The sequence below is a fragment of the Cyprinodon tularosa genome, unplaced genomic scaffold (genome assembly GCF_016077235.1).
Source record: "Cyprinodon tularosa strain WSP-4 unplaced genomic scaffold, ASM1607723v1 ctg472, whole genome shotgun sequence".
NCBI classification, from domain to species: domain Eukaryota; kingdom Metazoa; phylum Chordata; class Actinopteri; order Cyprinodontiformes; family Cyprinodontidae; genus Cyprinodon; species Cyprinodon tularosa.
The window spans coordinates 585524-611671 of record NW_024039199.1 but is presented as its reverse complement, the minus strand read 5'-3'; the positions used below and the strand labels follow the sequence as shown (position 1 = coordinate 611671).

General features: G+C 41.8%; 1 protein-coding gene across 2 annotated transcripts in view; it reads right to left on the bottom strand.

The window, feature by feature from the left end:
* Positions 1–14670: 14670 nt before the first annotated feature.
* The window catches only part of LOC119794254 (E3 ubiquitin-protein ligase HECW1), a 103075-nt gene continuing 91597 nt past the window's right edge, over positions 14671–26148 (bottom strand). For both annotated transcript variants that reach the window (XM_038301715.1, XM_038301716.1), the window contains exons 27-29: positions 16698–16812; positions 16272–16470; positions 14671–15038 (exon numbers count right to left, since the gene is read on the bottom strand). In XM_038301715.1, coding sequence (XP_038157643.1) covers positions 14927–15038; positions 16272–16470; positions 16698–16812 — 426 coding nt within the window. In that variant the 3' untranslated portion in view covers positions 14671–14926. The remainder of the gene's footprint in view (positions 15039–16271; positions 16471–16697; positions 16813–26148) is intronic.

The window sequence follows — 26148 nt, the reverse complement described above, 5'->3', positions numbered from 1 at the left end:
TAAGGTCTTTGTTGGTCTCTGCCTACCCAATTTTCAGTTTTATTGCTGGGCAGCTAACATAACTGAAATTGCTTTCTGGTCTAATTCAGTTCACGTACCTTGGTGTCAGCTAGAAGCACATTCATGTCGCTCAGCCTCACGTTTGGCTCTACTTACAGGTCCGATTCCTTTAAATCCTTATAGCCCAGGGGTGCTCAAGTCAAGTCCTTAAGAGCTAGTATCCTGCAACTTTTTGATGCACCTCATTTGATTCACGAGTGGCTCGTTACCATGCATCTGCTGGGCTAAATGAGGGGATTAAACCTTTTGATTCAGGTGTGTTAGAGAAGAGATGCATCTAAAAGTTACAGGAGGGTAGCTCTTGAGGACTGGACTTGAGCCCCCCTGGTGTAGCCAAATCATGGGCGTAGGTTTAGGGACCATAGGGATATGTCTCTACCAAAATAAACCAATGATTGGATGTGAACAACATGATTATAATTTAGTAGTAGTTGTTGCAGCAGTGGCTTCTTTTCCTCCAGCAGCTGTCTGGTCTTTCCTGTCCCTTTCACGCAGCAACACATGGAACTGTTAACTCTGTTTAACTCCACTCTCTGATATTTCTGCATTAAGTTCTGCCTTCCTCTTTCTGATCGCTTGTTTTCTAGTCTGTATGCGTCCTTGGAGCGCGAAATAAACAAAAAAAATGACGCTAGAATAAGGCGCTTACCAAAATTAATATTAGGCTACGAAACTAGTTCCAATTTAAAACTAAATATTATCTAGGCTAAAACAGGCGAAAGCTTCTCATTGCAGTTCTGTAAAGAGACAGGACAAAGTTTGGATTTGTGGAACTTGAGAAATGAAAGTAACCAAAGTTAGGATTTCTTTCTTAAACTAAATATTCTGAGTCAGACAGGAGTTCTGAAAACTGCTGTTAAAATGAACAAAGACTGTAAACAATCAACATTTCTGATTCCCTTTCACCAATATTTCTTTGCTATTAATGTTTTCATTTTTGACGGCAGTTCAGGTATAAATAATAGGTTTTATTTCTTTTGTAGAACATAACAACAACTAATGATTATTTTGCAAATTGATTAATGTGTCGATTCTTTTTTTTTCATGATTCGATTATTTATCACATCAGCCAAAGGTTCCTTAAAGAAGATTTTTTACGAAATGAAACCAGGTGAAACAAACATTTCCTCTTGAGGAGTTCTGGATGGAGAATATTGACAGACAAAAACTTTTTTTTTGGTCTTAAATGCAAAATGTTTACATATTTTTTTACAATCTTGGTATAATTCCTGCTCTAAGTGGGTCGCTCTGTCGGCTAAAGGCACATTTTAGTGGCCCTATACTCCAATTAATGATTAATCAATTACTAAATTAGTTGATAATTATTTAAATAATCGATTAATATGATTCATTGTTTCAGCCCTAGATAAAATACATGAAATTAGCTACACAGAGGGCCGGATCTATCAAAGGTTTGCGTGTATAAAAACATGAGCTATTTCACTGCGCACGCTAAAAAATGTACAAACTGATCTATCAACAGCGTGCTAAAAGGATTTGATCTTTAAAACGTGCTAAATAGCGCCTCTTATCCATTTAGTACTTTTCCTGCAATGAATATGCAATATGGGACGTTTACACGCAAAAGTGCGTCTTGTGGGAGGAGAACATGTAAATATATGAATTTAGCACTCGCAAAGTGATTTATTAAACCTGAAAGCAATTTTGCTAACGGTATCTGACTCTATATTTAACACGTTTCAAAAGAAGGTGCAAATGGTCTGTATGCGTAATTGCGCACACATGGCAGCGGTTATTGTTGCAAGAAGGAGACATCGAAATGAAGCAAGGAGACGCAGAGAACGCATTTTTTCACTCCGTGTGAATATTTTTGCAATGAACGAGGAAACGATCATCAAAACATATCGTTTATCCAGCATTGCCATTTTGGAGCTGTTGGGGGAACTCCGAATGGATTTGGAGCCAGCCACAAGGAGGACCCACACAATACCAGATATCACAAAACTCCTTGCAACATTGCACTTTTTTGCATCTGGGTCATTCCAGCGTACGGTTGCAGCGAGAGCTGCATCTCCCAATCTCGTTTTTCAGAAGTGCTGTCCGACGTTCTAAATGCCATGTCGCCCTGACGCCCTACCGGAGAAACCAGACCTCCCCCCTGCGCCTGTGGAACAACATGCCAATGCTGCGGGGATGCGTACGTGCAGTAATCTCATCCACAGTCACTTCTTGTGAGCCATTTGGTATGTGCATTTTTCTACAGGCCAATACAAAACACCTGTTTTTTTTTTTTTGTTTTTTTTTTTACTGCACTGAAGTAGAAATTCAGCCACATATACCACCTTAGGGAATAAAGGTTGCCAAAGTTTTTATATATATATATATATATATATATTTATTTATTTATTTATTTATTTATTTATTTTGGAGGGGGTGGGGGTGTCGCTGTAAGATTTAAATTTCTTAATGCACTAGTTTGTACAAACTACAAACTACTTTGCCGCAAACCAAAAACCGCGCAAAACCATCATTTAAATAGGGTGTCTCCAACAGTTTTGCACCTGCCACCAGTTACGCAATCACTCTTGTTAAATCACCCGCAAACCATGGTTCAGCCCCTCGCGCAAAATTCCAGTTTGCGACCGCAAATTACTGCACGCAAAATTGGATCTTGATAAATCCGGCCTAGAGTAACTACAGCCCAGGTGTACAACTTGTATAATGAAGTTAATATTTCAAAATGCTCAGTGTAAGTTACTCTTATAGTTCCAGTGCACATGTAAAACAATACATTTATTTGCCGTCCCTTTATTGTAATATTTTGCTTTATACAGAGAGAGCATATTAGATTAAAAAATAAGAGTGGGTTTTACCTCTGGTTACCTCTCCGCGATTCCATATCTTCAAAAGAAAACACAGGAAAAATCCACATATAACAGCCATATTTAGACTATATTTGGTTAAATAGGCACTGGTAAGTTTAAATGCAAACCTTTTCAAAGTAGAAAAAGTCCTAATTCCACATTCATCAGATCGTGATGCTTTAAACATTGATAAACAGCATCTAGTGCGTGTAGTGCTTACAGGATTTGTATTAATGTAGGAAGAAATGCTGATGTTCTCTTTAAACAAAATAAGCCCTGATGCTCACAGTAAGCATAAAAAAAGAGCATGCATATGTTTGCATTGGACCAATGACATCAGAGCAATGAAACTGAAGACCAACCTACCAAAGTTCAAATCAAACCTACACCTTTGAGCCAAACCAACAATCCCATAGTCGTAGATACTTTAAGAATATGGTTTCAATTTAGAAATCATTTTAAATTTACAGGCCCCATTGTCGTAGCCCCACTTTAAAAAAAAACTGTGTTTACACCCATACTTATCGACCCAACCTTTTCCCTGTGGCATGATAAGGGACTAAAATGTTTCATTTTTAAAGGGGAGGGTTGTTTTGCTCTTTTACTGATTTGGCTTCTGAAATTAATCTTCCACCCTCCCATCTATTTAGATATTTCCAGATAAGGGCTTGTGCAAAATCCCTATTTCCCAATTTTCCCTCACCTATTACCTGAACAATCGTGGCGTGAACTTATACAACTTAATTCCTTGCAAAGGTCTTTCATTTCAAAGGCATATAACTCGATTCAGTCATTTGACCTCTTTCCAACTATGAACACTAAGAGAGCTTGGAAGAATAAACTGGGACTGGTTTTTGATGAGCACTGGTGAGAGGCAGCTCTGACAACCATTCATAAAACTTCTATATGTGCCTGCCTGACTTTGATACAGTTCAAAGTGATATTCAGATGTCATTAATCAAAAGCTCAGCTGGCACAGTTCTCCCTCGATCTAGTAGATGTTTGCAACCGATGCGGAAACTCACCCTGCAATCTAGCACTTATTTTTCACTTGTTTTTCACCCGCTCAGCCCTCACAAATTTCTGGCAAATTTATTTTCACACCATGTCCATTGTACTTTCAAGAACTATTGATACTTCGGCTCATACTAGTATCTTTGGTCTCAAATCTTGCGATCAAATCTTTGGTTTGATCGCAAGGGGCCACTTTCTCTTTAACTGGAAATCAACTATAGCCCCATCCAGCACAAACTGGAGTAAAGAAAATTACATTCAGAAAAACTGGAAACTTGAACAAATTCTGCTCTAAATGGCAAGCCCCCCCTTCATAATCTAGCTATATTTACTTGTTACAGTGATAATATAATTGTGCATTCTTACATTTATTAATGTCTTTTATCATCTGTCTAGAAACAACAGGTGAAAATTAAACCTTCTTATGTACAGTAATGCTAATAGTATTTATTTTACCTGTCATAAATAAATAAAAGTAAAAAGTTAAAATATTATCATTATTGTTGTGAGGTAATGAATATATGATAATTTAATTGATGATAATATGTTATAGCAATGATTGGCCCACTAAACATGATCAAAATGAATGTATTGCCAAATTTGTATCTGTTTCGGTCCCTTCCTTTGCCTCTTCCGAAACAACTTTTTGACGAATTAACCCATATTTTTAATAGATCTATTTGTAATAATAAAAAACCTAGATTAAGACTTTACTTCAAAAGCATAGATGTACATTTACAGTCTGGATCGGCTGCAATAATTCTTCGTGAGAATGATTATAAAATGTCAACAGAATGTTCATGTTACCTCTGCAATTTTACTCTACAACTTGGAATTAAAAGGCCAGAGAAGCAGCGGTGTAACAAAATTATCAGTTTATTACGATTCATAGACAGTTGTATTGTATGGTGGAGCATTAACACAGCCTGAGTAATTAGCGACCCGTTGTCCCTTATTTTAGAACCGTACCTTTCAAAATCCTGTACAGAGTTATACCATAGATAGAAGTAGAAATTAAAGATGTTACATGCTTCAGTGTCACCTCACACAAACGGACCATCCACAAACAACATGTTTTCTTTTGGTAAATCCTGATTTTAAAAAGTAAAATAAACACGTGTTGCTACAATTATATGTCTCTTTACCTCTCAACACCTCAGCATTGTGTGGCTTATTCAGACGTTTATGGTCAAAGTGTCTACAGGTTGTAATACCTCTTTGCCCACAATAATCGTTCATGATATATAATGTATATATTCAGCTTATGAAGACAAGACTTTTCTTTTTACATGTTCGACAAAGAGCATCCACCAAAAACAAAACCCTCCCCAAAACGTAGGATACTTTAGCTAAATATGCATGAGAAAATCAGACATCTTTGACATACAGGATGCATGTGACATGATGACAACAGTGAATATCAGTGGTGCGAGTTAAAAAATATGCAACCCATTCAGCAAAGGATGACAACAGGCTCCCAAACGAAGATGAGCTCCTCATGTGGTTCCTGATTACATCATTATCAAAAACACAACAAAGAAAACATTAAAACCCCTTAAAATATATACCACTAAGTAGAAAAGACTGTAAGACATAAAAGTTATCAGGCATGATACATGATCATAGCTTTGTTCTTGTATCTATGTATGCTATGTACCATAGACCTGGATGGATAAGGCCCCAGTAGCCCAACAATCACAGCATAAGTGCTCAAAGGAAAATAAAAACACAAAATAGTTCTAAAATGCCACATTTATACAGTCCAATAGTCCTATTTCAAAGTGTACTCAAATTTCCTGTTGCTAGGCAGCAAAATAAAACTCCCTTCACCACCAGCTGATCCATGGGCAACATGTCAGATGATCAATTTTGATTACAGGGTTTATCGTTTAAATCGAACCTAGCTTAGTATGTTTGCATCTGTTCACAGCAACGACAGAGTGGTTTAGGTCGGGGAAATGATTGTCATCTTGCTAAATACAGTGGCAATTACGTGGATTAGTCTTTTGGAAGAGTTTGGCAAAGGTATTATAAAAAAGAAAAATAAATATTAACAGTATGCAAGTTATGTTTTTGCCATCAGAGATCAATGTGTAGCTCATCAGTTCTCCTTATTGTCATGACAAAAGGAGTGGCAACAAAATAATTTCGTCATCGTTGGCGAAAACTACACTGCAGTAGGCCCTAATGGAGGGGAAACTTAAGCTCTCGCTCTATATTTGGCCTCCTCATTGGAGCAGTCCAGTTTGGATGGTACGGTCAGCAGTAGTTGGGGATTAGAGCTTCAAGGAGCAGGCATTTCCAGTACAACCAATAATGAGAAGTCAGTTGTAGCATTCACCCTTTCCAATTGATAGTAAAGCTTGTGGTTGGCTGTCAGAGAGCAAAATGGACCTGATTTCAGTCAACCACCAAATACTTGCTCACATTTGCTTATGATAGCTTAATTAATCAAATATAAGGCATTAATCTACAGTAGCAGCCATTCAAACTGCCCTCGAACTCCCAGTGAAACCCCCTCCAATTTCTAGCCAATGGAGTGACCCCCTCTTGCATATTTTTCTACTCCACCCTATCACTGAATTTCTGGGACATGACCCGGAGATTATGCTTTTCTTTTGATCCTAATGTCAACAAATCATGGCAGAAACAATATTTTAGAACAAATACTGATGTTGAGAAAGGAATTGCAGGGGACCAGCCACGGACTAGCAAAGGACCAGCCAAGGGTCCATGAAGGAAAGTGTGGAAATATTAAATGGGTGTGCAACTTTTTTGTAAGAGATCCAACCAGCCCAAATCAAAACAGGGTTAAATAAATCAAATAGTAAAGAACACATAGAAGCAATTTCTCTGAAAAGTTACACAAATGCAGTACGTTTGTCTCTCACTAAGGGGTGAAAACTCCATGATGAATACCTCTGATTCTGTTTTGTTAAGCTGTTTGTCTTGTGTTCTGTTTGGTCAAAGACGCAACTACAGAGAAAGACGGAGTCGGAGCTCCAAGGTGCATAGACCTTTACCTCCTTAGCTAGCACTGGTTGGTAGCTGCAATAGTCTGTGTAGCATCACATTGCTCTGTTCCTATAGTTATTTGTATTACATGTACAAAACCTATTTTTTCCTGGATTTTGTACATGTAATGCACAAAACAAGGAAGTTTGAGGGGAAGAGGCATTAATCATACCATATTAAATGTTGCTATATGCTTTTGAAGATTGACCTTAATGCCACAAGTTCTGAAACGACGGGGCATGGCTTTAGACTCCATGCATAGGTTATATTCACACTGCAGGCCTTAATGCTCAATTCAGGTTTTTTTTGTGAAATCCGATTCTTTTGCGTAGTTGTTCCCATTTCCAAATATATGCGGCGTGTATGTGACCTTTTGTGTGAATGGTATTCACACAAAAGAGTGTCCGGCATATGCAGTAGAGGACGCGATGATGTCACAAGTAGCAAGCATGTTCTGTGAAGGAAACATTTATGGTAGTGCTGGACCTCATCTAGCGATCTTTCATTCCTCTCCCAACCTTAGCCAGTGCATCAACAACACAATCTTTTCAAGAAGGTTGAAAACAAAGAATGCTCTCCGCATTATCCACTACCCTGGTTGTTGCTTTTCTTCCAACTTCTGCGTAGCAAGACGCAGAATAGGGATCTTTGTCGAGAATTATTGACGTTCAGGTCGGACACAGGTCGCATTTGAAAAGATCTGATTCAGGACTACATAGCCAAGTGACCATGGTCCCATTGGAACAAATCGGATCTGTGTTATTCAGACTTTAATGAAAAGGTCAGATACGGGTTGCATATGGGCAAAAAAATTGGATTTGGGTCACTTCAGGCTGCCTAAGAGGTTTACAAAATCTCCAGTTTTCCCTTCCAAGAGCTTTTAGTTGTTTCGATGGGTTTACCTTGGTAAATGTAACACCTCAGCATATTGTTTAAGGAGAACTTTCCAAATGAATGAATGGATGCTACAGTATGCCCTTTGGACCAGCTTATGGCATTTCACGCGCAAAATGCAATTCGAAATACGTTACTTTGCCAAAACAGTTGGATCCCTGAATTTAGGATTTAGTGAATCCTATTGTTGTTCTGTCAAAGTTGTTTGTGCAATATGACCACTTCCCAAATTTTGATGGTGTGTAGAAAGTATTTAAGTCCACAGTGGTTTGGTGACATGGCACCCAGATATGAAAGTGTATATCCGGGTGGCCTCACCAACTCTTTGCAGATTTACACGTCTAAATGGCTGTGCATAGAAATGCTCTCTCGAGTCTTAAATCAAAATTTTATGTCTCACAATAAATTCAAAAGCCAAATGTGCCTGGATTTGGCACCTACCAGGAGAATGGTATTTGTTGAACTACCTTTTGATAGGCTGTTAGAGATAGATATTATCTTGACATTTTGGAAAGTGTAATGCTTCATCTCTGTTGGAAGAGTTTGGCGATTACCTTTTCTTTTCCAAAACGACTACACATCATTACAAAGCAATGCATGGCTACTTGTCTGGTCTGGCTGCCTAAAACCTAGTAGGTAGGACAAAACACCTTTGCAAATGCAACAGTATTGTAGATGGTAGTTAAAGCCTTTAAAAGATTATTAAGAGTTTATGTATAAAGAAAGAGTTTCTGCTGAGTCCACCTGACTTGTGTTTGAATAATGAGAAGACACTTATACAATCAGTAAGCAAATTAAAACCACCTAAAACAAGACTTCTATTATGCCACATGTGAAACCCAGTAACCCTACAGATCCCATTTGAGGCAGTAAATTACTGAGGCACAGTTTCAGTACTCACATAAACACATAAGCAATACCCTGGCTGAAAATGCACCAGCTACACTGCTGTTGGACAAGGTCGGAGACAACATCCATGGAACAGCTCAGAATAAAGATTGGTTAATGGTTGACGCCTCTACATTCCTTGCGTAACAATTTCAACACAATATTTGTGGCATTTTATGGTCCCTGTGGCTGTTCTCTATTAAACACAATATTTTAGTAGACTCTAGGGAGCAGTGTAGCACAGTCATTGGAAGCTTACAACACCACACTAAATGCGGAAGTAGAAAACACAATGGCCGTTTCTCAATAGGTGAACTTGTGCGTTCCTGTGTGATCGTGGAATCAGCCTCAATTCACAAAAAAAAAACAAGATCAAGAAGGGATAAAGTCACAGGATGGTGTTCCTGTCCCTTCCTCTTTACTGAGCATGCACCAGGGTGGACCTGTCTGTACTCAAGATGCAACGCGGCAGCAGCTTCCAGTGGAGCGCTCACAGAGCTCAGAAAATTACGTGAAAAGTTCACTTATCTGTTACTGTTAGTCTACAAAAGCACGTTTAAAGATCGTTTGAGGCAAGAACATTATAATTTCACAGTAGCAGCCATGCAAAATGGCCCTTCCCAGTCTAAAGCCAGCCGGATGGCAGCCCACACTCCCCTGAGACTCCAAGCTGAATCCCCTCCAACTTCCAGCCACTGGCCTTCTACTGGGCATGCATTTTTTTACTCCACCCTTTTACTGAATTACAGGGTCTGAGCAGGAGATGATGCTTCTCTTTAGATCTTAATGTCCACAAATTATGACAGAACGAATATTTTAGTACAAAGATTGATTTTTAAAAACGAATTGTAGAGGACCAGCCGAGGAAAATGGGGACATTTTGAATGGCTACTAATGTACTATATACACATGCAGATTCGCTATATGGCCCATTTACTAATTTAGTGCGTAATTTAAGAAAAAGTTTCGATTTTGAGATGACCATGGCAGCCAGCGAAGCTCCAAGGCTAACAGAAACCAGAGCTAACGTTAGCCCGTCTGCAGCAGCACAGTCTCAGCATAGCCGTGTGGGAAGTACCACTGGCTCTAATGGTTGTTCCTTCTGTTTCATTTGGCAAAGCATTCATTTGATTTGTGTTTATCTGACTGTGGTAATCATTATTCTCCTGATAAATAAAAGAGTCATAGTTTATCATTATCTGGACAAGTGGTCTCCAACCCTGGTCCTTTAGTTGCATCCTTGCTCCAAAACAGCTAAATCAAATGAATGGCTTTTTACCAAGCCTTTACATTGGGCAGCGTGCTTTCATGGGGGAACTGAAAAGCATGAAATAAAAAACAGGGCAAGTGATTCAAATATATTAAGATAGCTGCATGAAGTGAAATTTCTATTCAATTAGGTTTAATTAAAATTCTATATCTTATTAAGTCAATATACATTCATCATTTAGGAATTTTACATATTTTTGACTTAAATAAAGATAAAATTACCATTTTCTATAAAATCAGAATTAGAACTCAAGAAAAACTGATAAATTCAGCTTTAACAATTTGAATTTTTTTTTATTTGTTTTGAAAAAAACATTTAGCAGATAAAAACTGGGATCCTATCTCAATACCACTGAAGCTATTACCTTATTGTTTTGAGATAATTAATAAAACAGAATTTGTAAAGACAAAAAGAAAATAGATCCAAAAGACCTATCAGTAACCATGTTTGTTCCAGCGCATATCATCATAACAATTTCTTTGAGTATTATGTCTTCAATACAGGGCATGATCTAGGGCACTGGCCCCCGTTGGACCCTGTCTAGAACTACCCATGTTTACAAAACATGATGACATGCTAAAAAAGGTAATCAGTCATTTGATTGAGCTGTGTTGAAGCAGGGATGCATCTAAAACCTGCAGGACAGTAGATCTTGAGGAGCAGGGTCGGAGACCACTGATAGACTATTATTAACAGGAGGTTAAATGCAGCTCCAAAGTAGCTTTGAATGTGGTGATGTCATGAATGCGCTTCTGTTCCAGTTGACAGAGATTTATTTAGCGTACTCCTCTTCTCACGGAGCCCATACTTTCCTGAGAACATGCTTGGTGAGACTAGTCTATACTAGTGTTCTTGTGAATTGAGAAACAGCCAATGTTTCCAACATTTTTAATATCTCTGTGATGCAAAAACAGCCTACTGATTGTATTTACAGGCCAAATCAGATGGGAGTAGAGATAGGTGTCCAGTGCCAAAAATTCAGAAAATGTCTAAAAGATGGCCATGCAAGGCAATGTTGACACTGTGGCCGCGTTAAGAATTAACCAACCTTTATGGTCTCCGCTTTTGCATATTTTACCATGGTTTGTCCACAGGCCTCATAACCTGGTGTTTTAGGAAGTATGTCCATTGATCTCAACCATTTGAACCTTTACATGCAACACCAGAGTTCAAAACAGGGTGGTGGGTGACGTGTTGGAGGACCTGCTCCATGTACGGAGCAACATCAGCCATTGATGGAAGACCATAGCCCAACTAGAAAAGGGTCCCGTTCAGACAGCAAAACCAGAGAGTATAAAGGTGAAACACTGGTCAGCACAGTGGCAGCTTCTAAAGTCCAAAGTTTGGGAGAGAAGACAGGAACATTCAGAGCCATCAGCATATCATGAAGCCCCTGCTCACTTGCAGGACATCATCCCGCGAGTTTCCATGGGTCTCAGAAGCCCTTTAAGTGGAAATGATGGCTGCTTTTATTTCCAGGAGATGTGACATCATGGCCTGTTCTCAAAAAAGCGCTTAGAGGAAATCTGTTGTCCGTAATATTGTTGTTCTGTCAAAGACAACGTTTCTGAGACGCGGAATGAGAAGACGTAGAAGTTCCAATCAGCTCTAGCTGTTGTTGTCCTTCTTGAGGTGACATCCACTGAGACCATGTCTAACAGGTGATACAATAAAAACCTTTCTACGTACAGATATTCTTTTCCATCCAAGTAAGGAAAAATTAGAGCAGATGGTTAAATAGAGACATAATATGACAAAGAATCCCTCTTCTAAACTGAAAATATGTTTTGACCTATAGTCACCCCATATGATATCATGAAGTTATAATTCTGCCTTTATATAAATACTCATAGGAGCAGTTTCATGTAAAACACACGCATGTAAACTACTCTGTGAGTGCATATTGAAAGTCTTATACATCCCATATCATAGGTTCATGCTCCTTCTCTAAGGCTTTCTTTTCATGCACCCATAGATTCTTTCTTACTAGTGTGGATCTGTTTCGGTGCACTCGTCTCAACTTTTGTCACTTTGAGGGTGAAACCAACCCGGGAAAATAATCTGCCTGTGATTGGTTACTCTCCAGGAAATCCTGCCTCCACATCTGGGTCACCATTGATGGTGCTTAAAAAAGAGTGAAATTACTTATTTTTCCAATGTTTCAAAAGGTTAATAATTTATTTTCTAAGAGAAAGACGTGTTTAGATCCTTACAGTTACATCACTGTTCTGTTCCCAATCTGTTCCAGGAATGGGATCCTTCCCTAATTCAGGCACCACTTTTTACAGCTTTAAGCTGTAGACAGATATAGCTGAATATCATCAGCATAACAGTGGAAATGAATCCCATGCTGTAAAATAATTCCACTGATAGGAAGCATATATATACAACTTTTTTTTTCTTTCATGGTATATAGTTCCTAATCTAAAGAAAGACACCACTAAAACGCAGGTAACGTGTAATATTTTGCAGACTGCTCTGAGCATGTCTGTTGATGAAATCAGATTAGCAATATGACAGAGAGGTAAAACACATCCATTTCAGAGAAGTCGTATAAGTTTTATAAGGTCCAAGTCAGCATTATTTGATAGTTTAGGGATAGAAATAAACACTTCCACTACTGTAATATTACTTATGGCGACCTGGGTTAATATCTGTTTACACATGTGAAAATGAGCCAGTTGAGGTGGCTTGGGCATTTGGTAAGGATGCCTCCTGGAGGCCTCTGTTGTGATGTGTTCCAGGCACGTCCCACCGGGAGGAGACCCGGGGGGAGACCCAGGACATGCTGATAGGAAGAAGACAGTACTGTCCGAAGAGGTGAGACTTTCTCCTGATTTCCTTTTTTTGTCTATCACAGGCAGTGCACTCTCTCAGGTTGGTTTCTTCCTCAAATTTAATAAAAAGGTGACGTGAGCAGGTACAGCAGTGGTGAAGGGATTAATCACGCACAGAGTCTTTGGTCCATCACAGGTTCACTTCACAGGCTGTTGATTATTGCTCTATGTCCTATCTGCTTACTTTCACAAAAAAAATTTTTTTTTAAAAAGGCCATATAGCCTAAAATATAATCTTAAAGGAAAATTTGGTCAGCAAGGAATAATCAATGGATCATTATTTATATCTAAAACTAATACATTCTCAGTGATTTAACGACTTTAGTGTTGATCAATAAAATATACAAACAATAATTTTGGTTGCGATCACTAAGTCTCGGAGCGGCCATTTTTGTCCTAATATAGTAACCCCTCCCTCCTGCCATCTTCCAGCAGTGACGTCACGGTGCGGTAAGCCTAGCGCCATTCTCCCCGCTTTACAAGCAGAATCAATGGGAACTACTAGACACATCTGCAATCAACAACAATTATTGAAGATTTCCAGAGGACTTCACCATTGAAATTCACCAGAGCTATAGTGAAACTGACAATATCCACGTGCATGGCAGCTGGATGTTGGAATACATCGGGTAAAAGTGAAAAAGAGTTATTTCACCTTTCTGATTCCTGATCCTCCACGGACGGGTTGGTCGTTGGATCGCCAACTTGAAGAGGGAGGATTTGCCATCGAACTTCTGGCCAGAGAAAAAACCCGTAATATGTAGCCAACATTTGGAAGAAGAATGTTTTCAAGATGACTTGGATAATAGCGCGTTGTGACAAACACCAGATACAGCACTGGGACTTGATCAACAGCCGATACCAAACCGTGACATCACAAACCAGTAGGTGGCAGTAGTGTTCTTTGACAAACATGGATGCCTCCAGTAAAGCACATTCTAATGAAAATTTATTTATTTATTAAACAGTATGAAATAATTCCAGAAGTTTGAATTTTGAATATGACCAGACTTTTCCTTTGAAAAGTATGGAAGGATCTGAAGGCACGTCGAGAAGGAGCATGCACTCATGTTGCCATGTACGGAGGACCCATGCATATTGAAAATGTTCAAAACGAGCATGGAGATTAGTTTAGTTATGTGTGTTTTAAATAAAACTGCTTGTATGAATATTTACAACACCTGGGCTTCCTGGGTAGAATTCATCATATAAGCGACTTCAGAGCAGAAAATATAATTAATGGAGCGCTGAACCAGGCACTCAATTAACCATTATACCCATGCTGATGTGGATCCCTCCCAGATTGATTCAAGGTAAAAAAAAAAATTGTATCCATCTGTGATTATGATAACTTTTTAGGAATAATTACCTCATCAAGCAGCATTTTAATAGAGAGAAATAATCCTTTTAGAAATATCACCAAATTACTCCTTTACATTTTGAGTATTTCTCAGCACAGATGTAGGGGACTCTAATAATTCTAATAACATGTCTATATAGGAAATCTGAAGCTCAGTTTATATGTTTGGCTACAGTTTAAGCACTCTGCTGTAAAGGAAGATCTTTAATTACTTAAACTCTGTGAGTTGAAGCTGTTATGAATGAGTTATTAGCTTATTTCATTCACTCATAACAATCCTGACTTCTTAAAATATTGTTGTTTCATTTTAAGAGTTTTTCTACCCTTTGATGAATTTAATTCAGCTGTAAAATATTAATAATTTATCATGATTGATCAGCACATTTTCTGAATATTAAATACACATTCAAAAACATCATCAGGCATGGCAACAATCGTAGATTTAACAAAAAAAGGCTTGTTTTCGGGCTGCAGTGTTTTTCATGGTTATATATACATGTTCTACGGTTTCCATATATTTGTTTATTAACATGAACTTTCTTGGGAGCCTGAAGGGTTTTGGTTCATGCAAATGGAAAAAAAAACATCTTTGATCCCATTTTAAACGGACTGGTGAACCGATCCCAGCGTCAGAAACCTCCCTATGGCGAATGAACACCAGGAACCCAGAAATCATATCCACTTCAGAGCTCTGAGGAAATGTGGGAGCTGGCGTGGGCGGGTTCCAGGCCCTGCAGTACAGAGAGGTCTCGCTCTCTGCCGGTCACTCCAGGCCGAAAGTGCTGGTTTCCTCCACTGCGACCAGCAGCTTCTCATACAGCGTGGTGTAGGAGGGGTATGGGGGCAGATCCAGGCGGTTAAAACAGGTGTGAGCCCTGAGAGGGTGAGAGAGATCAGGCTTTTTATCCACCCAGAGGAACAACCAAAAAGGTTAGAAAACAATCCACTGGACTCCGCTTCCAAATTTGTAGACATTTCGCTTCCCTTCCAGGAAGCTTTTTCAATCCATAATGTCAGGAATAGCGTTGAGTAAAAGGCTTTATACAGAAGCCCAACTAAGCCTTGTTATCATCTCCACAGACGCCTGGCCCAACACAGAAGAGTGAACTCCTCAGGACGAGACTGGGCCGTACATCTACACCTTATGGACAAATGACATTGTTTTCAGGAGCATGTTCACATTCTGGACAAAGAAGACAGGGGGTGTGAGAGGGGCGTGAAGGAAGCCATCTACGTTAAGAAAGAAAAACCAACCTTAAACAGAGGGGGGGGACAGATTAAAGCTTTCACAAACCTACAATGCAGAGATAGAGTTGATCCCTTCCTGCTATCATTGCAGCCCCAACCCCTTTACAGGCCAACAACTCCATTCACCCGCCTTTCAGAGACATAGACAGGTATGGGGCATTGCAGGCTAACAGAGAAGCCAAACGATCCCCATTCCAAAGGGGTGGACCCGTTCATCTGTTTCAGTTTGCATGTTTTTTTTAAACAAAAGCAATAAAACCTAGAACTCCACGCTATGTCGAATTGAAAAAGCCTTAGGATTGCAGAGACGCAATCCTAAGGCCACCAAAACGGATCCCCTCAACACCTTGGCTGCGCCTAGAAATTCTGTCCATGAAGGTAATGAACAGAATCGGTGACAAAGGGCAGCCCTGGCGGAGTCCAGTGGATTGTTTTTTTTTACTTTTGTGGAATGACTATGTAGATGGCCCCAAGATGGCGCCACCATATTACGTCAGCGCCCATAGGTTAAAGCAATCGATGCCGGGTCTACCCTTATAACAGGTCTATGGTTACCAGATCCTAATAAAAACAAGAAAAGAAGCAAAGCGACGAAGAAACATCAGTCAAACCTCTGAGGGTCGGTGCTAAAGGAAGCAAAGGGGAAGGTGTAGACGTGGTTGCTTATTTTTTTCTGAACTGTTAAAATGTTTACTAATGCAAACCAAACTGTTAAGTGGGAGGACCAAACTTGATCTGGGACCTTTACAGTATTTGAAGTGATAAATTGTTCACCTTCTTCTGAACAATCATTGAAATAAAAGAACATCTAATTTTATTTATTTAGGGAAATCCAGCCCCCCTATCCGCCGCTGACCTACCTGGGGAGGGAGGTGACTTTACCCCACTTCTCAATGCAGAAGCGCCTCATGCCGTTGGAGCCCCTCAGGGCGGCGAAGCCCTCGTACGGCACGCTGGAAGTTCCCGTGACGAACTGCAGCAATCGTAGCCGCTGCTCGTTGGTGAATCTTTCCACCGCTGCCCAGAACCACCGCATCACGATGTGGCTGTCATGGTAACCTAGCAGGGAGAAGCACATACTGATTTATTCCTATAAAGCTTGTATGGGAGCCATTTAACACAGGGCCTGTTTCTTCACAATTGTGTCCTAATCTCCTTTAATCCACCCCATATGGTGGCATATGGAGATGCTGATTGGGCAGCAGGTATAATTAAAGCTCCCTCTAGTGTAGACGCAGGTAATTGCCCTGAGGTGTCCCTCCACTCTTTGCTCTGTGGACCCTTACCTCCTCTGTATTCCGTGTTGCTCCTCCAGTCGCTGAGATCGATCTCCACCGTGCCGGCGATGACCAGCTCCAGCTCCCGTGCATCAAACACAGACACCAGTCTGGAGTCCACCACCTTTGTGAAGGAACATGGAGTCAGTCCATGCTGGAAACCAACCACTCCACTTCGCCACAATTCTTTTTGTGTTGTGTGCTTTAAAATCCTGCTTTGTTTGTAAACGAAAGCGATATGCTGGTGAAGATTCTCAGTCACTCAGTTCATAGTCATTCCCAAAAAAAAAATAATCCCCTGGACTTTGTTTCCAAGTTTGAAGACGTTTCGCGTCCCATCCAGGAAGCTATTTCAATTCAAAATGTCGGAAATAGCGTTGAGTACCAGGCTTCATACAGTAGCCCAACAAATCTTTCCGATATTTTCAATTGAAAAAGCTTCCTGGATGGGAAGCGAAAAGTCTTCAAACTTGGAAACAAAGTCCAGGGGATTGTTTTTTTTTACTTTTTTAGAAAGTAAACAACAGCAGTTAAAAAGAACACAGAGACTCCAAGCAAAGAGACTAAATAAAAGGGCCAAATGATGTTCAGATGAGTGCTGTTCCAGTGCTGCTCTGAGTACGATACGAACGCTGAAGTTCACTGAAGCTGCCAAGTTGTTGGATTTGTTTTGCCTGCGGATGGCAACGCATACAGCAACATTTACTGTGGGTGGCTTGCTGTATACTTTTTTTTCTCAACGCCGACATGGTTTCTAGAGTTACTTGTTTAAGCAGGAATAGGTGGCGACACTGAATCACATTTGAGTTCTATTCGACAGAAGGTGGTTCCTCTAGGTCGTGCCATTTAACAATAATTGAGTCAACGGGGATGATCACACCCGACGGAAGCCTCGATTAAAATAGACCCCAGGTCTATTTTAGTTGGACTAGTGCAGCAATTCCGTGGCAAATGCATTCAATGAACAGCGTTCACTGAATAATTATTATGTTGGTAAATGGTTAACTGAAAGGATCAGTTTTGAAGTAATGACCTTGAACAACAGTGACGTTCACTCTGAGAACAATGAGCGAGATAGACAGATCATGTTCGCGTTCCATTGATAACATTTTCCATTGGATAACGTCAGGTTTTACTGCACGTATTACAGCGAACAAAGGAAGACTGGGACAAAAAAAAAAAAGATTTTTGGCCAAACTAAGCCCACCAGGACTTAAAGATATAGTGGCAGATTTTTGCAAATTTTTTACAAGACCCGACCTTTACACTTGAAAAAAAAAAAATTTACATACAACCCTGTACCTGCTCCTGAGAGGGAACGCCTATTACACACGTGCGCATGCGTGCACGAGCCCATTTCTCCTCGTGTACGCTCTGTTTAAAAGTTGCTGTTTGCATCGCTCACAGCTTACTTTCCAAAAGAAGATTTGCAATTTTTCCACTACGTCATTCTAGTGACTACAGACAAGCGCATAGGACGGCCTTATGTAAACATAAACCCAGAATGATTGACAATTAGGAGGATTGCACATCTAGTAAACCTTGACTGCATCCAGGATTTTCCATTTCTTTCTATATATCATGATCACACATTTAAAGGATAAAATATGAGCTTCTATTGTGGAGGATATTGGCTTAATTTACCAGATGAACTTGAACTTGTTTATTTATAGGTTTGGGAACTTATTTTAGTTTTTAAAAAGTTAACTATAAACGTGAACTAGTTCATTTTCAACTGTGTGAACTGAACTTTAAGCTCGTTCTTTCTGATTATGAACCGGTACAACACTGGGTAATTTCATGGGTCTGACAGCAAGAAAGACGCGATTACAAAGTACAGAAGCATCCATTCAAAATAGTCCTTCTGTCATGATGGGTTCTCAAATGGAGACCCAAGTATGCAGAACACCACTGACGGACACGAGGATGAAAAGTTTAACAAGTTTATTTGCACACACACAGAATGTACAGATGACTGGTTCGGGCCTGGGTTCTGGTTTCACCGGAGTCTGCGTGAGAGACAGAGCAGTTATGGACTGAAGACAGGATTTGATTTCCAAAGGAGCTCCTATTGTCCCTTGAGGGTTCTGGAGGTTCTCTTTGGGAGAGTCACTGTTGGTTCTGGAGAAGGGTTTATCAGCAGAGTCCGTTTGCTGCTTCAGCGTCTCACGTCTAGCTTGAACAGACCTTGGCTTTGGTTTCCCAGCTCTAGTCCAGAGCTGTTTGGTGGTTCTCAGAGAATCTTCAGGGTTTGGCTCAGAGGGTCGGCTCGGCAGGTTAGCTCTTCTTGAGCTCTCTCGGAGGAGACACGAGTTTCCTGGAAACACAGTGACAGTGGTTAAGATCCAACCAGGATTCAGAGTCATGGAGATTTACACAAAGATCTAGGCTTTAGTACTGACCAACTGGAACAACACTGCGGCGTTGAGGCAAGGTCTGAAGACAGCTTATATAGTGGATCCTCTGATGATCTAGATGAGCTGCAGCTGTGCAGGAGGCTCCCTCAGAGGAACCACGGCGGACTCTGCTGGAGAAAGATGGGATTTTCTCCAGCTCCCAACAGTACCCCCCCCTCAACGACCGCCCCTTGGCGGTCCGGAAGAGGTAGATGGGCAGGAACGCTCGTACTCCTCGATGAGCGCAGGGTCGAGGATGTACGAGCCTGGGACCCACTGACGATCCTCTGGTCCGTAGCCCTCCCAGTCGACGAGGTACTGCCATCCGCGACCTCGTCGACGGGAGTCTACGATGCGGCGCACTGTGAAGGCCGGGTGGCCATCGACCTCCAGGGCGGGTGGTGGGGAGTCGGACGGTGGGCACAGAGGACTCGAGGAAACAGGCTTGATCTGGGAGACGTGGAAAGTAGGGTGGATTCGGAGGGACTGGGGAAGTTGAAGACGGACAGCAGAAGGATTGATGATGCGTGTGATCTTGTAGGGTCCTATGAATCTCGGGGAGAGTTTTCGAGACATCCCTGTCTCGAGTGGAGAGCCACACCTCCTGGCCCACAGAATACTCGGGGGCAGGACGTCTCTTGGAGTCGGCGAAACGTTTGACTGATTCGGATGACTGGTTGAGTGCGGCGATGGTCTCCCTCCAAATCCTCTGACAGCGACGGATGTGTTGATTTACGGACAGCACCGATATCTCTCTCTCATCTGCAGGAAAAAGAGGTGGTTGGTATCCGAGACTGACCTGGAAAGGGGACTGTCCAGTGGATGCAGAACGGAGGGAGTTGTGAGCATATTCTATCCACGGGAGGTATTGACTCCAATCCACGGGGTTATTGGAAGTGAGACAGCGGAGGGTGGATTCCAGTTGCTGGTTCATTCGTTCTGTCTGGCCGTTAGATTGCGGGTGGTAACCTGAAGTGAGAGAAGGTTGGCAGCCGAGAGCAGAACAGAAAGCCTTCCATACCTGTGAAATGAATTGTGGACCTCTGTCCGAGAGGATTTCCTGGGGGATGCCATGAAGCCGGAAAACATGTTTAATTAGCAACTGGGCAGTCTGAAAGGCCGTGGGAAGTTTCCTGAGGGGAACTAGATGACAGGACTTCGAGAAACAATCAACAATGGTTAGTATGGTGGACATACCTCGGGAGACAGGGAGACCGGTGACGAAATCAATGGCTATATGGGACCACGGACGCGAGGGAACAGGAAGTGGTTGAAGCAGGCCTGAAGGAGGTTGGTGTGAGGCCTTGTTGCGGGCACATGTGGGGCAAGCCAACACATACTCCTTAACGTCTCTGTGGAGTGTGGGCCACCAGAAACGCCTGGAGATGAGAGCAACTGTCCTACTCACTCCTGGATGAGCGGTGAATTTGCCGGCATGCATCCACTGGATAAGACGGGACCTGACAGAAGATGGGACATATGTACGGTTAGGCGGACCGGTACCTGGATCTGGTTCAGTGGCTAGGGCAGAATTGATGAGGTCAGTTATCTCCCAGTTGACCACTCCTATGGTACATGAAGCAGGGAGGACTGGTTCAGGTGTCTCTGGATGTTCGACGGAGTAGAGACGAGAGAGAGAATCGGGCTTCACGTTCTTGGATCCGGGTCTGTAAGAAATGATTAGGTTAAAACGAGAGAAGAAGATTGACCACCTGGATTGGCGAGGGTTTGCCTGCTTTGTTGACTGGATGTAAGCCAGGTTTTTGTGGTCTGTCCACACAAGAACCGGATGCTCAGCTCCCTCCAGCCAATGCCTCCATTCTTCCAACGCCAGTTTTATAGCCAGGAGCTCACGGTCACCCACGTCATAGTTTTGTTCAGCTGAAGAAAGTCTACGGGAGAAGAAAGCACATGGGTGTATTTTTTGATCTGAATCGAGCCTTTGGGAGAGAACCGCTCCAACCCCGGAATCTGAAGCATCAACCTCTAGGATGAACTGTTTAGCTGGATCTGGTTGAATTAGGACAGGTGCTCTGGAAAACAAGGATTTTAGTTTTTCAAACGCTGTCTGAGCCTTGGGAGTCCACTGAAAAGTTCGTTTAATGGAAGTCAGCGAGGTTAAAGGAAGGGCTGTTTGACTGTAGTTTCTTATGAAACGACGATAGAAGTTAGCGAACCCTAAAAACCTCTGTAGCTGTTTTCGGTTCTCAGGAACTGGCCAGTCTAAAACTGCTTTGATCTTGTCCTCGGAAGGTCTTACCTGGCCGCCCTCGAGCACAAACCCCAAAAAGGTGACTGAAGATTGATGGAATTCACACTTCTCGGCTTTCACGAACAGCTTATTCTCCAGAAGTCTCTGTAAGACAAGACGAACATGTTTCTTGTGTTCTTGGAGGTCCTTGGAATAAATGAGAATGTCATCGATGTACACAAAAACAAACACGTTGACGAAATCTCTGAGAACATCATTGACTAGGGCTTGAAAACAGGCAGGAGCGTTTGTTAAACCGAAGGGCATCACCAGGTATTCGAATTGACCCAAGGGAGTCTTAAAAGCAGTTTTCCATTCATCGCCCTCTCATATCCTAAGGAGATGATAGGCGTTTCTTAAGTCCAGCTTGGAAAATACTGTTGCACCCTGTACAGGTTCAAAGGCAGAGGCGAGAAGAGGGCGTGGGTATTTATTTTTAATGGTGATCTGGTTCAAACCTCGATAATCAATACAAGGTCTCAGGGAACCATCCTTCTTGCCCACGAAGAAGAAACCGGCGCCCAAAGGAGATGATGAAGGACGGATTATTCCAGCAGCTAATGATTCGTTGATGTATTTTTCCATAGTTTCTCTTTCAGGCTTGGAAATGTTATACAATCTGCTGCTAGGAAGAGGAGCACCAGGTAAAAGCTCAATGGCGCAATCGTATGGTCTGTGTGGAGGTAGGGACGTCGCACTGACCTTACTGAAGACAGGGGCTAAATCATGGTACTCAGAGGGAACTGAAGAAAGGTCAGGAGAGTCCATCTCCCCCCCACCTCTAGGAGACCCCACCATGGGGGCGGCTGAACGAAGGCATGTTTCGTGGCACGTAGTGGACCATGATTCCAGGAGACGTTTAGTCCAGTTAATGTGAGGGTTATGCTTCTCCAACCACTCGAAGCCGAGGACCAGCGGGGAACATGCAGAGGGAAACACAAAGAAAGTTATTGTCTCTCGGTGGTTACCTGACAGAAGTTTGGTGGGTAACCCGGTGGAGTCTTTTCCCGTCTATGGCGGACACACTGAGAGGCTGAGAGAGAGGAACGGTCTTGATCTGGAGTTGCTGGACGAGGTTAGAATCGATTAGATTACACTCACAGCCTGAGTCGATGAAGGCGGAGAAAGAGAGACTTTGGTTATCATAGAAGAGTGTAGCAGGCAGCAACAATCGAGGAGATTTTGTTGTGTTTATTTGGCCCGCCAGACTCCTCAGATCCTCTGGCGGGCCCCGGCTTTTGCTTTAGCCGGGCAGGTGGCGATGAAGTGTCCACTCTCGCCACAGTAGATACATAATTTACCTAGGAGGCGCCTCTGTCTCTCCTCAGGAGAGAGCCTAGTGTGTCCCACCTGCATTGGTTCAAAATTCCCCTCCCCCGAATGTGAAGCCTGAACAGGCAAAGGTAGAGACAGGGACTTAGACCTTTGAGTGGGCATCTGCTCTGTAGAGGGAGAACAAACAGTCACATTAGGTGAGGCAGGAGAAAAATTACTCTGCTTCTTAGAACTGTTTCTGGCTCGAATTCTGTTATCTAGTCTGATGGAGAGGCGGATTAAATCCTCGAGGGAGGCTGGTTCGTCGAGGGTTGCGAGTTCATCTTTAATCTGTTCGTTTAATGCCATGAAGAAGGCTCCCTTCAAGGCGCTTTGGTTCCATCCGGAAGCTGCCGCTTTAACCCGGAAGTTAATTGAAAAATCTGCCACCGAAGAATTTCCCTGTTTGAGACCGAAAAGAATTCTGGAATCAATAGTTTGGTCAGTCTCCTGGTTGAAAACCTGGGTAAATTCAGCAATGAAGTCAGAAAAACGGCAATTTAAACTGTCGTCAGAGGCAAATCTTGCCTGAGCCCATTCCAAGGCTCTTCCTGTTAACTGAGAAAGAATGAACGTTATCTTCTTGTGATCTGTGGAAAAGCTGCCTGGAGAGTTCTGAAAGATCAACCGGCACTGAAATAAAAATCCTTTGCAATCTTTCATGTTACCGGAGAATCGTTCAGGGAGACTAGGACGGAATTCAGATGACGTCACAGGTTGTGACCTCGGGGGAGGGACTGGACCCGGAAGTGGTTGCTGTACAAACGCAGCATTAGCGCTGTTGAAGTAATTTACGTAACCTTGAATAGCTTGATTCTGTCTCTCAATGTGGGAGTTTAACTCACGTAGAGCCAAGCCGTGTCCATGGATTTGGGCAGCCTGTTCCTCTAGTCGACGGAGATGGTGATCTGCTGGGCCTTGAGTTTGGCCGCAGTGTTCTGTCATGATGGGTTCTCAAATGGAGACCCAAGTATGCAGAACACCACTGACGGACACGAGGATGAAAAGTTTAACAAGTTTATTTGCACACACACAGAATGTACAGATGACTGGTTCGGGCCTGGGTTCTGGTTTCACCGGAGTCTGCGTGAGAGACAGAGCAGTTATGGACTGAAGACAGGATTTGATTTCCAAAGGAGCTCTGATTGTACCTTGAGGGTTCAGGAGGTTCTCTTTGGGAGAGTCACTGTTGGTTCTGGAGAAGGGTTTATCAGCAGAGTCCGTTTGCTGCTTCAGCGTCTCACGTCTAGCTTGAACAGACCTTGGCTTAGGTTTCCCAGCTCTAGTCCAGAGCTGTTTGGTGGTTCTCAGAGAATCTTCAGGGTTTGGCTCAGAGGGTCGGCTCGGCAGGTTAGCTCTTCTTGAGCTCTCTCGGAGGAGACACGAGTTTCCTGGAAACACAGAGACAGGGGTTAAGATCCAACCAGGATTCAGAGTCATGGAGATTTACACAAAGATCTAGGCTTTAGCGCTGACCAACTGGAACAACACTGCGGCGTTGAGGCAAGGTCTGAAGACAGCTTATATAGTGGATCCTCTGATGATCTAGATGAGCTGCAGCTGTGCAGGAGGCTCCCTCAGAGGAACCACGGCGGACTCTGCTGGAGAAAGATGGGATTTTCTCCAGCTCCCAACACCTTCCCAGTCAAAAGCCAAAAGCAGCCAAATCCCCTCTAACTTCCAGCCACTGGACTGACCCCTTATTGCATTTTTTTTACTCTGACTCCACCCTTTCATTGACTTACAGGGTCTGACCAGGAGATAACGCTTCTCTTTAGATCTTAATGTCCACAAATCATGACAAAAAGAATATTTTAGAACAAAAAAGATTTTTAGAAAGGAATTGAAGGGGACCAGCAAAGGACCCATCAAGGAGAGTGTGGGAATTTTGAATGGCTACTACTGTATAACACATCCCCTTTAGGGGGAAAATACTAAATAAAATCTGTCAATCGCATGGAGAAAGAGTCAGTTTGAGAGTCGCAGCACATTGCGTTTATAGTAAGCAGGATAGAGTGGTGCAAAAACAATGAATGAAAAATCAAAATAGAAAACTTTATCCATGATAGGAGTTTAGGAGGTCAGAAATAAGATAAATACGTGATCTTTGAGCCTCACAAGAAAAAATTAGTAAAGTACAGAGAGGACATTAGAGGAAAGTACAGCTATTCACTCTCCTTGGATAAACTTCCCAGACCTCTCTCTGAGAATCACATTTCTGCCTCAGTCAGCATAGGAACCATCCCATAGCAATATTGCTGTTTTCCTTTTCTTTAAAAGTAGTCCCCATCACATTTAGGGGGATGTTACAATATTAATTCCATTTCACGTTTTTATGAAAGAGACTGAACCTGCTTGGATCAAAAATTTTATTCTTTCTAGAAGTCCCATCATATTCAGAATTCAAACTTCTGAAAGTACTTTAAGTATGCAATTATTAGATACTGTTCAATAAATGATCAGTGTTTTAATTAAGAGTCATTTACATTTAAATGTGCTTTACTGGAGGCATCCATGTTTGTCAAAGAACACTACTGCCACCTACTGGTTTGTGACGTCACGGTGCGGTATCGGCTGTTGATCAAGTCCCAGTGCTGTATCTGGTGTTTGTCACAACGCGCTATTATCCAAGTCATCTTGAAAACATTCTTCTTCCAAATGTTGGCTACATATTACGTGTTTTTTCTTTGGCCAGAAGTTCGATGGCAAATCTTTCCTCTTCAAGTTGGCGATCCAACAACAAACCCGTCCGTGGAGGATCAGGAATCTGAAAGGTCAAATAACTATTTTTTTTTTTTCCTTTTACCCGATGTATTCCAGCATCCAGCTGCCATGCACGTGGGCATTGTCAGTTTCACTATAGCTCTGGTGAATTTCAATGGTGAAGTCCTCTGGAAATCTTCAATAATTGTTGTTGATTGCAGATGTGTCTAGTAGTTCCCAATGATTTTGCTTGTAAAGCGGGGAGAATGGCGCTAGGCTTACCGCACCGTGACGTCACTGCTGGAAGATGGCAGGAGGGAGGGGTTACTATATTTGGGCAAAAATGGCCGCTCCCAGACTCAGTGATCGCAACCAAAATGATTATTTTTAATTTTTTTACGGATTACTGCTAAATTCAAGTATAAATAATGATCCACTGATTATTCCTTGCTGAATGGACTTTTCCTTTAAAAAGAATCCTCTTTAAGTACCATCACTTTGTCTCTTCATTTATTCCTGAAATTTTCTTTAAAGAAATCTTTGTCTTTTTTCAAAAGAGAGCAAAGTATTTAGAATGCGACAGACTAAAATTAGACTGAATTTAAAATGTTTGATAATTATGAAATATAAGTGGTTTAATTAGTGGTATTATGGTCGATTGGTTCATATAACATCAGCTTTTGGCAAAAGGAATATTTCTTTCAATGAGAAAATGATGAATTGATGTGTGGCCTGTTTAGGTTTCTACCCTGATTTATTTTCTTCTGATGTGATCTTTAGTTTTAATTTTGTGAAA